Raw genomic sequence first — 13,029 nt, forward strand, 5'->3', positions numbered from 1 at the left:
TGTCAAAACGGTATTTCTTAATGGAAATCTACTCGAGCATGTGTACATGACACAACCTGAGGGTTTTGTAGATCCAGAGAATGCTAGAAAGGTTTGTAAGTTGTAAAGATCCATTTATAGATTGAAGTAAGCTTCTAGAAACTGGAATCTTCGATTCGATGATGCGATCAAAACGTTTGGTTTCATTAAGAATGAAGATGAACCTTGTGTCTACAAGAAGGTTAGTGGGAGCACAGTTATCTTTCTCATATTGTATGTAGATGACATACTTCTCATTGGAAATGATATCCCTACTCTTCAGTCATTGAAGACTTGACTTAGGAATTATTTTTTAATGAAAGATGTAGGTGAAGCAACCTATATTTTAGGTCTTAAGATCTATAGAGATAGATCTAAGAGATTGCTTAGCCTAAGCCAGAGTATGTACATTGACAATGCGCTTAAACGTTTTGCCATGGAGAATTCCAAGAAGGGATTCCTGCCTATGTCACATGGTGTGAGTCTTTCGAAAACTCAATGCCCCTCTTCTAAGGTAGAATGGGACCGCATGGATCAAATCCCTTATGCATCTGCTATAGGGTCGATCATGTACGCCATGCTTTGTACTCGCCCAGATGTCTCGTATGCGTTAAGCATGACGAGCAAATACCAGTCAGATCCAGGTGAAGGTCACTAGATAGCAGTCAAGAATATTCTTAAGTACTTGAGAATGACTCAAGATTATTTCTTGATATTTGGAGGTGATGAAGAGCTTGTTGTAAAGGGTTACACCGATGCTAGCTTCCAAACTGATAAGGATGATTACAGATCGCAATCAGGGTATGTATTTTTCTTAAATGGTGGTACTGTGAGCTGGAAGAGTTCGAAACAAGACACAGTCGCTGATTCTACAACAGAAGCCGAGTACATTGCTGCATCAGCTGCAGCAAAGGAGGCTGTTTGGATTAGGAAGTTCATTACAGAGCTTGGTGTTGTTCCTAGTGTAGCGAACCCAATAGACCTCTATTATGATAACAATGGGGCTATTGCACAGGCTAAAGAACCTCGCTCTCATTAGAGATCCAAACACATACTCAGGAGATTCCATCTCATTCGAGAGATCATCAATAGAGGCGATGTAAGGATATGCAGAGTCCCAACCAATGCTAACATTGCGGATCCTTTGACCAAAGCTTTGGCACAGGGAAAGTATGATGGTCACACTAGGTCAATAGGAAGCAATATCTGTGGGTCCCTTGATTAGTAGGGCACAAGAAAGCATGACCATGCACAAATGAGTCAATATGAGATATTAAGCTTATTTGATTGAGTGTGTCTACTTGGAGATTAAGAAACACAAAGATTGATAAGAGGATGACACGGTCTATGCCTCATTGATTAATCTAGATATCAAGGATAGAGGGACCAAGTCATATAACATAATAGCCACGGAAAGGTTAGGTCGGATCACGACTTTCTCGTCACTGGGTAGCAATGATGCCTTGCTAGATGTCATTCATTGCTTATGTATTGTAAATGTTGATTTGGATATATTGCCAACGTTATGAGAGCGTACAGGGTCACACACAAAGAACAAGTAGATATGGAGTGGGTATTTTAGTTTGACTAAAATACAAAGGATATTAAGAATAATGGGTAAATCCAAAGTGTTGGTGTCATCTTAGTGGTGATTGGCACTAGTGCTAGTCGGAGATTGTTAGTAATTAGCCCTAAGAGCTAATCATGAGATGATTAGGTTTTTTGGATTAATCATTGAGTTTGACTCGAATGAACCCACTCATTGGATTAAGTGTAATCCGAATTAGACTCATTGAGTTAGACTCAAATAGATCCAATTGTTGGATTGAGTCAATTGCATGGGAATCAATGGGTTAGACTCATTGGGTGAACTTGAGTTTACTAAGGAAGTTGAATGGTCAAAATTCAACCATTGGATTGAATGATTGATTTAAAGTCATTGGATTAGAAGATGAAAGGGTGGAGACTTTTGGTATTCCATGGGATGACTATAAATATCATTTGGATGATATTTTTCATAAGATTTTCATCACTTAAGAAGGTCAAGAGTCTCTTTGCATCTTCTTCTTCCTCCTTCCTTTGTTTGGCCGAAAAATACATTTGAGGTTGCTAGCACAACCTTGTGTGTTTCCTTCTCCATCTTGTTGAGTTTGTGAGACAAACGAAGGCAAGACTTGTTTGTGTGGATACCGTAGAGGTGCGAACGCTTGATCGTGCTGTGATCCGAGCTGTCGGGAGATTGTGAGCACGCTTCAAAGGTATAACTCTATCATGTCTTTAGATCTAACTTAGTATAAGATTATGTTTCCCTTCGCATGGATCTTCTGGAGGAAATAGGTTTTTCTGCTGTGCGTTTGCGTGTTTAAGCAACCTATTTCCTTACAAATATTATGTATATTTTTAGGTATTATTTATTATATACTAGACCAATATCGTCCTGTATATACCTTAAGAAAGTAGGCTAATATCGGCCGGGATATACCTTGAGAAGGATAGACCAACATCGTCCGGTATATACCTTAAGAAAGTAGGCTAATGTCAGTCGGGATATATCTTGAGAAGGATAGACCAATATCATCCGCTATATACCTTAAGAAAGTAGGCTAATATCGTTCGGGATATACCTTGAGAAGGATAGATCAATATCGGCCTAGATATACCTTGAGAAGGATAGACCAATATCGTCCGCTATATACCTTAAGAAAGTAGGCTAATATCATCCGGGATATACCTTGAGAAGGATAGATTAATATCGGTCGGGATAATACCTTAAGAAAAGTAGGCCAATATCGACAGGGGTTAAGCACTCAAGATTATCTAAATTAGTACATCTGGATGTGAAAAGATACAAGGCCTTACAAGATCTATAGTATATTATCAGACGATTATGATGTATGTTGAACAATAGTAGTAACTCGCTCGGACATAACTTAGGTTCAATTCCGTCCGATACAAATCATAGTATAAGATCAAACTGTTTGTAACATAATAAAAACAGGGTAAGCAGGTATGGACAATAAATATATCTCCATATAGCTTATAAGACAGGACGAGAACAAATATTTCAAGAATATTCATAAATAGCTTAATGAAGATATCTGTAGTATGTGATTATACAGGTTTACTAATTTGGTGGGAAGAATGTTTCTAGACTCTTCTACAGGCACTAGGAGACAAAGAAGGTACACTGGGGTACAAAAAAAATTCCTTAAAAGTTATTTTCTGTAAGTACATGACTTACATCACCTCATAACAAACTCTAACAAACCGGGGTCTACTTCATGACTACGGAGGTTATATGAAGTGATATAAAAAGGGGAATCCTCTCCGTTGGCCAGGTATGCTTACGCTCACGACACACAACTATCCATTACAAACCCTAATTTCAATCACGGTTCATCTTCTTTCTTCCACACTAAGAGAGATCACTGACTTGAGCGTCGGAGGGCCTAGCCAGGGATTCCCACCCCGGTCTTAGGTCACTGACAATAGTGTTGGTTGGTCTCTTGTGCGTAGGAAGTCGGGGAAGCTTTAGATCTTGGTGTTCTTTAGTGGATCCCTCCTTTCGTCCCTGGGTCTTCGTATAAGGAGGGTGTTCGGTGGCTTTATTCTTCTAGATCCGCTTTGGTTTTCTCGGATCAGAATTCTCAGGTGCTCTTCTTCATCAACAGTAAGTTCTCTCCCCAACTTTTCATTTTGTCAAGCTTCTCAGTCAGGATCAATTACTATGATCAGCGAGATAGAATGAGGGAATTTAGAAGCTCCATGGACATGACTAGATAGCAGGTTGCCATGCTTTTTTAGTATCATGAGCACCTTGGCAACTTACTATGAGTGCCTAGATTTCCTCCTAGGCTACGTTCTCCACACCTGGATGATCTTCCCCCTCCACCATATTATCCTCCATCACAACATCCTCTCACATATCATCCTCCACCTCCATATTAATTTCATTGTGACAATAAACAGTCCATGTCTAGAGGAGAGTTGTACATATGTACATACTTGTTTTGTTTTAGTTTAGTCATAGTTTATTTCAGTTTGTTAGCATTTGTTTCAATTTGATTGCATTTTATGAATTTTGATTTAGTTTTATTTCAGTTTAGTTTAGATTCATCTATGGCATGTAGTGCATTAGTCATTACTTTACTACTGATTTGCTCTCATAGCAAAAGTTCTAGCAAGCTTGTTCTAAACTTGTGTGGTTGTGATTCATAATGCTAGTATGTTTGGTGATCTACTTTTCTCTATCTATAGTAGATTGAAGTAAGCAGTGTTTTTATTAAAAATTTGAGTAATGACATAGTTTTAGGATCTCTTTCACTTTGCCTAATTCTAATGATAGATAATTCTGAAAATAGTCATGATTTACAGAACTTGATTAGTACTTGTGTTTCCATGGTGATCTCCCTATTACATTTTGGTTATTGGATAGACAAATAATGTTAATTCATTTAAAAAAATTAATATCCCTATATTTGCATATGTGTACAGTTGTATTTGTGTTAGTTCTACGTCTTTAAAGAACCATAAAATCATTTAAATAATGAATATAAAAATAGTTGTCATTAGTGGAAACTAGTAGGTTATCCTTTTGAGACTGAGTTAGGTTATCAGAGACATAACTACTATGTTTTTCTTAATTTTGAGCACTCCTTTGAGACTTTGTATAGTTTGAGATGGATGAACCAAGTGTGTGGTAGGTAAGTACCTATAGCTGGAAGCATAGAGAATATAGTTAGATGATGACTTAACTAAGTTTAGAGATTAAAACATGAAAAATTTCGGCCACTTATCACATTGAGCATGGAAGACTTCTACTTAGGTCATACTCAAATTATTTTATTATCATGCTCATTAATGAAACTATTTGATAGAGTTAAATTAATCCACTGAGCATTATGATGTACTCACCAACTCATGAGTCTAGATTGAAAGTTTTTTCATGAGGACAAATAAATTTTAAGTCTAGGGATGTGATATGTATAAATTATATATACTTTTATTCATTATTTGATGTACATCTACTTGTATTTCTTAAATAGTGTGATGGCCAGGACGAAGTAGATGGTGCAATAATTGGCGACGAAGGTTGTGAGGAAGTCGGTCCCCGCAACTGGCGGTGTGAAAAAGCCCCATCGATCCTTCTAGGCATGGTGGTGCTAAGGGAGATCCAGAAGTACAAGAAGAGCATGGAGTTACTGATTCAGAAGTTGTCATTCCAGCACTTGGTGCGTGAGATTGCATAGGACTTCAAGACTAACCTTTGTTTCAAGAGCTCTGCCATCACCGCCCTGCAAGAAGTTGTAGGCGTACTTTGTTAGACTCTTTGAGGACACCAACCTCTATGCGATCCATGACAAGAGGGCGACCATCATGCCTAAGGGCATCCAACTCGCTTATCGAATATGTGGTGAGAGGGCTTAAGATCCGTGGAGTAAAGCAACAAGTTATAGGCTACCGAAATTCTTCTTCAATGCTTCAATTAACAATCCAATCATGCTAAAGAATAAATAATACCAAAAAAGACATCACAATATTCTGAATGATAGATAGTGCAATATCTTTGTTGCGACTCCAAATTCAAAAATGGAATATGGCTAGCTTTCATTTGGACTTATCGCCTCAAGGTTTGCAAGATGTATTCTATGTAGAGATCCCTGAACAATTACACCATTGATAGAATCAGATTTTCTTCTACATTGAGTTGTATGCAATTTACTCGGTCATTTGTAAACCGTTCTAAATTCATGACTAAAAAATATTTTTATATGTATTGTTTTACGAATGGTTTAAAATGGCTTAATATTCATGACTTGAAGAGTGAATAGCTCCAAATTTATAGTTTCAATAATGGTTTCAAAACGATTCTAAAACCATTACTTTCAAGAAGGATTGGAAATTGATCCAATATGCTTGGCATCATGACGGGTTCAAAATAGTTCTTATACCCAACGACTTCAAGAGTGATTCACAACTGTTATTAAATTCCTAATTTCAGAAGTGGTTTAAAATCACTTGAATATCCATGTCCTATATATGGGACCCATTGAAAATTGTTCTTACACTCAATGAGTTCTAAGAGCAGTTTGAACTACTGCTAAATTTCTAACATCAATAGTATTTTAAAATCGCTCTTATATCTATGAGTGAATGAGTAATTTAAAATTATTCTTACGTCTAAAGATTTTCAGAGCTATTTGAATCGCTCCTAAATTTATAGTTACAGAAATGATTTGAAACTGTTGTTATATGCACAACGTGTATGATTGATTTCAAATCGTACTCACAAAAAATAATACGAATAATTTTTTTATTTTTACCAATGGTTATAGAAATCGCTTCTATAGGATATAAGAAAGATAATAAAATTAATAATTTTGTAATCGGCGATAAAAGTGTAGAAGTGGTTAAAACCATGCTTAAAATTTTTTTAAAAATAAATCTCAATTTATACAGGTAATTTTTTTTTAGTGATGATGCGATAGATTTATGCCAGAGCATAATGACTATTGTATAGTAATTTATCATATGATTCCCTAAATGGAGCATGCGGCACTGCCACATTTTATAAAGAAAGATGAGGTGGTATTGATAGGCTGCAACTTATTGACCTTAAATCTTGAGCATCTTCAGAAATGAGATAGACTCGTCACTCGTATGATTGTTTTCTGTTTCAGCCAAAAACAAAAAAAAAAATGGGACAAGGAATATAACCATCCAAATCCGGTGACCACTTTCTTATCATGATCTATAAGAACCTTCATGTGCCTTTAACCGACGACGTGTTCTAATCGTGTTCATTTCGCACTAAAGTCATACGCAATGGTCCTTTCAGTCTACCCCATCACACCACATGCTCTTCGGCCTCATCTCCATTTCATTCCAACCAAGCGCAAAATTGCATCCCCACGCAGCCTTTGTCTTAATCGTTGTCTTATTTGTCTTGCAAATGACTATACTCTCCCCAGCTTCTTCTTCCCCAATTATTGATCCCTTTAACCAACTCCATCTCCTTAGCGCAATTTCTAAAAAAAAAACAGTAAAACAAAATTTAAATAATTAAGAGCTCATATTGCAGAGTGCTCATGGAGCTGGAAAATTCGGCACGAACAGACTTCCTTCTTGGAAAAGGACTGACCGACCCTACAACGAGATCATCAACTTCCACACGTAATCGCATGCCCAACAGGAGGAGTTGAGTCTTGAAGACGCGTCGCCAAGTTTTGACATTGCCCAAGGGAAACGAAACGACAGCCTATAAGTCCAATTCTTAGTTACCAATCCACTATAGTGCTAAACATGTCCATATAATAAGAAATTATATGGATCTGCATTCTTGTTGAAGAGTTCAACTCGCAGACACATAGTTTAAAGGCAAGTTGCGGGGTTCACGTCATCCTTAGCCCAAATACAAATAGTACTTAATCATTCTTCTGAAGGCGACAAGAACCAAAACAATTAATTACGAATTTAAGAATCTTTTAATCGCTTGGAACTTATAAAGAAAATTATTGGCCAACCCTTTATATTCCAAGAATTCAGATCTTAACACTAGATTAATCTTAAGATAGACCGTCTGATCTCACATTCTATTCACCAAGTAAATCTGCGATCTCAATTTTACCAAAAGTTCAATCATCATAATTGTGCCCTACGTAAAAAATGAATCCTTCCTTTTACCATCACACTAGGCCTTGATGGCTAATCAAAGTTATAACTCTGATCACTTAATCATTTGAGCAAAATGTGAAATCATCATCTTAACGGTGTCTCGAAGACATTCTCATATTTTTTGAAAGAGAGTAAATCATTAAAGACAATTGTCCTAGCACATTAAGATGAGTAAATAACATATGTTTTATACTAAAATTATGCTCATCAAAACTCTCTCATCTGTTCTTTGGTGGCACAAGGGGCCCGAGCACCCCACACGATTTGTTTCATAATCATTTGTAGAGAGGTAAATCACAGATGATTTTACCTTTGAACAATAACTATTACATAGGAAAGTACAAGAACTTGACAAACATTTTACTATCAAAAATTAACCTCCAGAATTCTTAATAATAACACCCCATGTAATGACATTCTTCCTGTCCCATGGGATCGTCTCTCATTTGTTCTTTTATTTTTACACATCAAAGAGAAACAAGAAATAAAAAATATAGTAATCTGCTTTCTTGGAATTACGCCAGGAATTCAAGGACAGGAAGTTAATTTAATTCCATACCAAACGAGTCCCGTGCAGTAAATGCTTCCAAAGAAAAAAAAAAATTATCCATATCGCTGTAGTTGTCCCTACCCTTGTCGTACAAGTTATATCGATATGAATCCCTCAAGTTCTCCATTCCTCTGACTGCTTTTCTCTCAAATTGGGATATTCTAACGTTATTTGATGCGCGATTCATCAACGACAGAAGGGTATGGTAATTCAATAAGCGGTGAATTTTATATGATTGTTCAGCGTTGTATTTGTTGGACCATATCCTATTTTCTATGGTTCGAATTCTAACGACGCGGAGTGTTCCAGTTGTATTCTTCGCTGCTGCACCGGAGTCAATTATTATTGTTCTTTTCTTTAAGTAGTCCTCCTGAAAGTTATGCTTTCCATGCTATTATCATATTCTCATCGACGACCCGCAAAGATTAGATCGAGTTCTTGTGACTGCTCAAGGGGGAGAAGACGAAGATTTCCCCTCCATTTGACTGAGCAGAATGAAAGGAGTTTCGATCATTCCCCTCAATTTCCTTGAACCAAGGTACTCATTCACTTTGATTCTTTGATTTCCTCTCTTTTTTGTTGCCTCTGCTTTGTTGTTTCTGCATCTGTTAATTATGAAACTTTTGGATATTACTTTGGAGGAGAAGATTTTTATATACACTTCTTTCTATATGTTCTCTCCCCAAATGCTTTTTGTGGTGTACAGAGCCACCACCGGTACTTTTCTCCCTTCCTTGCTCTGTTTCTTCGATTTTCCACTTGTTTTACCATGGATGAAGTCACAGCAGAGGAAATTATGGTCTTTCTAATGGGAATTATTGAGAGTTCAATCAACCATCGCCACGATTGTCTAGTTTCCATCTGTTTTTTTGGAATATTTTCGATTACTTTTATTGGAATCCTTTTACTCATTGGTCTTTCAATTAAAAAGTGTATTACAAACTGAAGCAGCCCTTGTCCTGGCCTCCTGCTTCGTAATTGAACGAATCTGCTTAGGATTTAACTTCTTTTGATTTGTCAAATCTAACTCTGGCTAAAATATGAACAGCTGAGAATTTTATGTTACTTTGTTGAAACTATTATTTTAATTACCTTTCCTTCTTTTAGCCATAGATTGAGCAATGTAACTTTGGGCATGAAAACTCGATCATAAAGTGTGGTTTTGAACATGATTTCATCAATCTTAACTAACTCCAGCCCTTTAGTCTACTAAATTGCGAAAGCAAAGAGAAAAGATTTGTAATTGCCCAAAAGACCGTCCTTAAAAATCTTCTACTAATTCATCTTGACTTGGAAAACACACAAAAACAAAGAGAAGGCCTGTTCTACGGGCAGGGCAAAGTTTGCACATGGACGCCGTCCCCTGTTTTAATCGTTGTGCGTGTTTAATTATTTGCTAGTCACAGATTGCACGAAATTAAATTAGTCTTTTTCCTGGACGAAGTTTCCAAGAAACAGCAGAGCTTTGCATCTCCAATCCTGAGTTGCCCGAGTAGGACAAACGAATAGCACATGGACTGGCATTCATCAGACTTAGCTGTTTTGAACAAGTTTTAGGGTTCTTTATCAAGATCTTTATCAAAATGATTTGCTGGTGTAGATGGTGAGTTGCAAAATCTTTCAACAAGAGATATAAATCCAAACAAATGAGCGATGAGAAGAACATCCGAGAAAAGTATATTTGGAATTTTATGTTGTTTGTTGAATTATGAAGCGATGGAATTCAGTGCAATTAGGCTTTACAATAATTCAGTTATACATGAGAATTACTGTTAAATTAGTGAGTGATATTTCTGAACCTCTCTCCCTCTCTCTCATCCAGTGACGACAGCAAAAAGAAGATGAAGCTTAGAGACTACAAAGGAGAAGACAAGAACAGAGTGACGTTGGCAGACAGAAATCCAAGTTGCAGATTTCAGCCACTCAAACTCGCCCTGCTAATTATTACATGTTGCACAGCGTTAACACTTGTCTACTCTCCAATCTCCCCCAATGATGAGCTCCGACAACCGAATTTCAGGTTCTTTTTTAACATCTGCGATTTGATACTTTAATTCGAAAACTGCTGCGTGAAGAAAAATTAAAGCAAATTCTGCTGTCAAATGCAGCTCTAGATTTGTAGATGCTGGGAGAGTATGGCAGAAAACACTCTCAGATCCTCGATACGTGTCAAATCTGGAGGTTGAGTGGCAACAGATAGACAGCATGCTGCAAAATCTCGATGGCAAACAGAAAAATCTCCGAATTGGGCTGCTGAACTTTAACCATACAGAGGCCAATTCTTGGAGGCAGACGCTGCCCGGCGCAGAGTTCTCGGTTGTCCAGCTCGATTACGCGAACACAAGCATCACTTGGGAGGTTCTCTACCCCGAATGGATCGACGAGGAGGAGGAGAGCGAAGTACCTGCCTGCCCGTCTCTTCCTGAGCCCAGAGTCAAAACGGCATCCAGATTTGATATTGTGGCCGTTAAATTGCCTTGCCGGAGATCAGAGGGTTGGTCAAGAGATGTGGCGAGGTTACACTTGCAGCTGTCGGCAGCGAAGCTCGCCGTGGCCGCAGGAGACCCGGCGGTGCACGTACTATTTGTCACCGAGTGCTTCCCGATTCCCAATCTGTTCAGTTGCAAGAACCTGGTAAAGCACGAAGGCAACGTTTGGCTTTACAAGGCTGACGCACCAGCACTGCAGCAGAAGGTGCTGCTTCCGATCGGGTCTTGTCAACTTGCAGTGCCGCTGAAAGCGGAAGGTGAGAGATTCAGAATATTCAAATTTTCGTTGTTGTAGTTGAAATTGTTGGTTTCTGTCTCAAATTCTCGTCTTCTCAAATTTGCAGTGCGCCCAGAGACGGGGGCGGGAGCTCGAGAAGCGTTCGCGACGATCCTCCACTCGGCGGAGGTGTATGTGTGCGGCGCTATTGCCGCGGCCCGGAGTATACGGATGGCCGGCTCCACGCGGGACATGGTCATTCTGGTAGACGAGTCCATCAGCGACCAGCACCGACACGGCCTGGAGGCGGCAGGGTGGAAGGTGCGCACCATCCAGCGCATCCGCAATCCCAAGGCGGAGAAGCACGCCTACAATGAGTACAACTACAGCAAGTTCCGACTGTGGCAGCTGACTGAGTACGACAAGGTCATCTTCATCGACGCCGACCTCCTCGTCCTACGCAACATCGACTTTCTCTTCGGCATGCCCGAGATCGCGGCGACGGGGAACGACGCCACTCTGTTCAACTCGGGCGTGATGGTGGTGGAGCCCAGCGAGTGCACCTTCCGGCTGCTGATGGAGCACGTGCACGAGATCACGTCGTACAACGGCGGCGACCAGGGATACCTGAACGAGATCTTCACGTGGTGGCACCGCGTCCCCCGCCACATGAACTTCCTGAAGCACTTCTGGGAGGGCGACACCGAGGCCACCAAGGCCAAGAAGACGCGGCTGTTGGCAGCGGAGTCACCGGGGATCTACGTGCTCCACTACCTGGGTCTCAAGCCCTGGCTCTGCTTCCGCGACTACGACTGCAACTGGAACTCCATCTTGTACCGGAGCTTCGCCAGCGATGAGGCGCACGCCACGTGGTGGAGAGTGCACGACGCCATGCCGGAGCAGCTGCAGAGGCACTGCCTGTTGGAGACGGTGACGAAGGCTGGGCTCGAGTTCAACCGCCGCAAGGCCGAGAAGGCCAACTTCCCCGACCGGCACTGGAGCCGCAACATCACAGACGCACGCCGCCACGTGTGTGTCGAGAAGTACTGCGACTGGCAAGATGTGCTAACGCACTGGGGTCAACCTTCACCTGCAAATTAGGTATGGCATTTTATAGAGTTCATTACAACACATTCGTCTCTGTTCCTCATCTTCTTCATCACACATGTATAATCGTGGGATGTAATTAGTTCGTGGTATAGGTTTTAAATTTATATGGTGCCTTCCATGAGCAAAAGAAACGTTTAGGGGCATCATAAATACTCACTATTTTCTTTCGGAGGTGAATGAATAAAAGGATAGCAATTCGAGCAGGGAAGTGACCCTAGGAATTACTGTAATGAATGTCGGATTGTTGGTGTTTTTAGAGGAATTGGATCAAGACACTAACTCTTTGTTTTCTGTAGAAAGATGTTCGTTAAAACATGAATTGTATTATTTTATCCAGTTTATTTAATAAGCAGACGAATTTCAGAATTTATTATCCGTGGATTATTTTTTAATATGTTTTAATGAAAAAGATGTTGGAGCGTTCATCTTTTAAACTAGTTCATGGAATTCGTTCTCACGCTGGCGGAAAAGTAGCATTGACACGGTGAAAGAGGAGCAATAACAATGATACCAAAGTTGCATTTAATAAAATGAGATGATTATCTTCATCCCAAGTGCTTGCGTTATCTGAAGAGAAGAAGTAAATCACAGATTCAATTTTATAGTCGATTGTCACATAATTAAAATATGAGAGAACTTTATTGACTTTTTAATTTATTATAATAAACTGTTAACTAATTGAGTACTTTGTAGAAATAATAACAATGATAAAAAGAAGGTTTGGCTACAGTTTGTCAAACAACTATGTTTCTTAATAAATTTTACTTAAGTTTTCTTTTATGAAAGTATTCAACAAGTCTATATTTGTTTTTAAAAAAATATTTCAAATACTTTTGTACGTTTAAGAGTTCCACAATTTTGGTATAAAAATATTTTATTTATTTTTTAAAAAATATATATGATACGATGCATGATCGTGGGGCCAGGAAGATGACGTGATGGGAAGTCAAGCCCATGGGACGGTCAAAAGT

General features: G+C 39.1%; 1 protein-coding gene across 1 annotated transcript; it reads left to right on the forward strand.

Moving 5' to 3' along the window:
• Positions 1-8,389: 8,389 nt before the first annotated feature.
• LOC122029300 (UDP-glucuronate:xylan alpha-glucuronosyltransferase 1-like) lies at positions 8,390-12,431 on the forward strand. The gene is made up of 4 exons (XM_042588228.1): positions 8,390-8,780; positions 10,065-10,262; positions 10,351-10,988; positions 11,076-12,431. The coding sequence occupies exons 1-4, from the start codon at positions 8,737-8,739 to the stop codon at positions 12,047-12,049; spliced, it is 1,854 nt and encodes a 617-aa protein (XP_042444162.1). The 5' UTR covers positions 8,390-8,736; the 3' UTR covers positions 12,050-12,431.
• Positions 12,432-13,029: the final 598 nt, after the last annotated feature.

Source organism: Zingiber officinale, chromosome 10B (assembly GCF_018446385.1).
Source record: "Zingiber officinale cultivar Zhangliang chromosome 10B, Zo_v1.1, whole genome shotgun sequence".
In the NCBI taxonomy this organism is placed as follows: Eukaryota; Viridiplantae; Streptophyta; class Magnoliopsida; order Zingiberales; family Zingiberaceae; genus Zingiber; species Zingiber officinale.

Coding starts and splice junctions, on each gene's coding strand:
- LOC122029300 (XM_042588228.1), top strand. CDS start 8,737: ATGAAAGGAGTTTCGATCATTCCCCTCAATTTCCTTGAACCAAG. Junction 10,263..10,350: donor CTCCGACAACCGAATTTCAG/GTTCTTTTTTAA, acceptor TGTCAAATGCAG/CTCTAGATTTGTAGATGCTG. Junction 10,989..11,075: donor AGTGCCGCTGAAAGCGGAAG/GTGAGAGATTCA, acceptor TCAAATTTGCAG/TGCGCCCAGAGACGGGGGCG.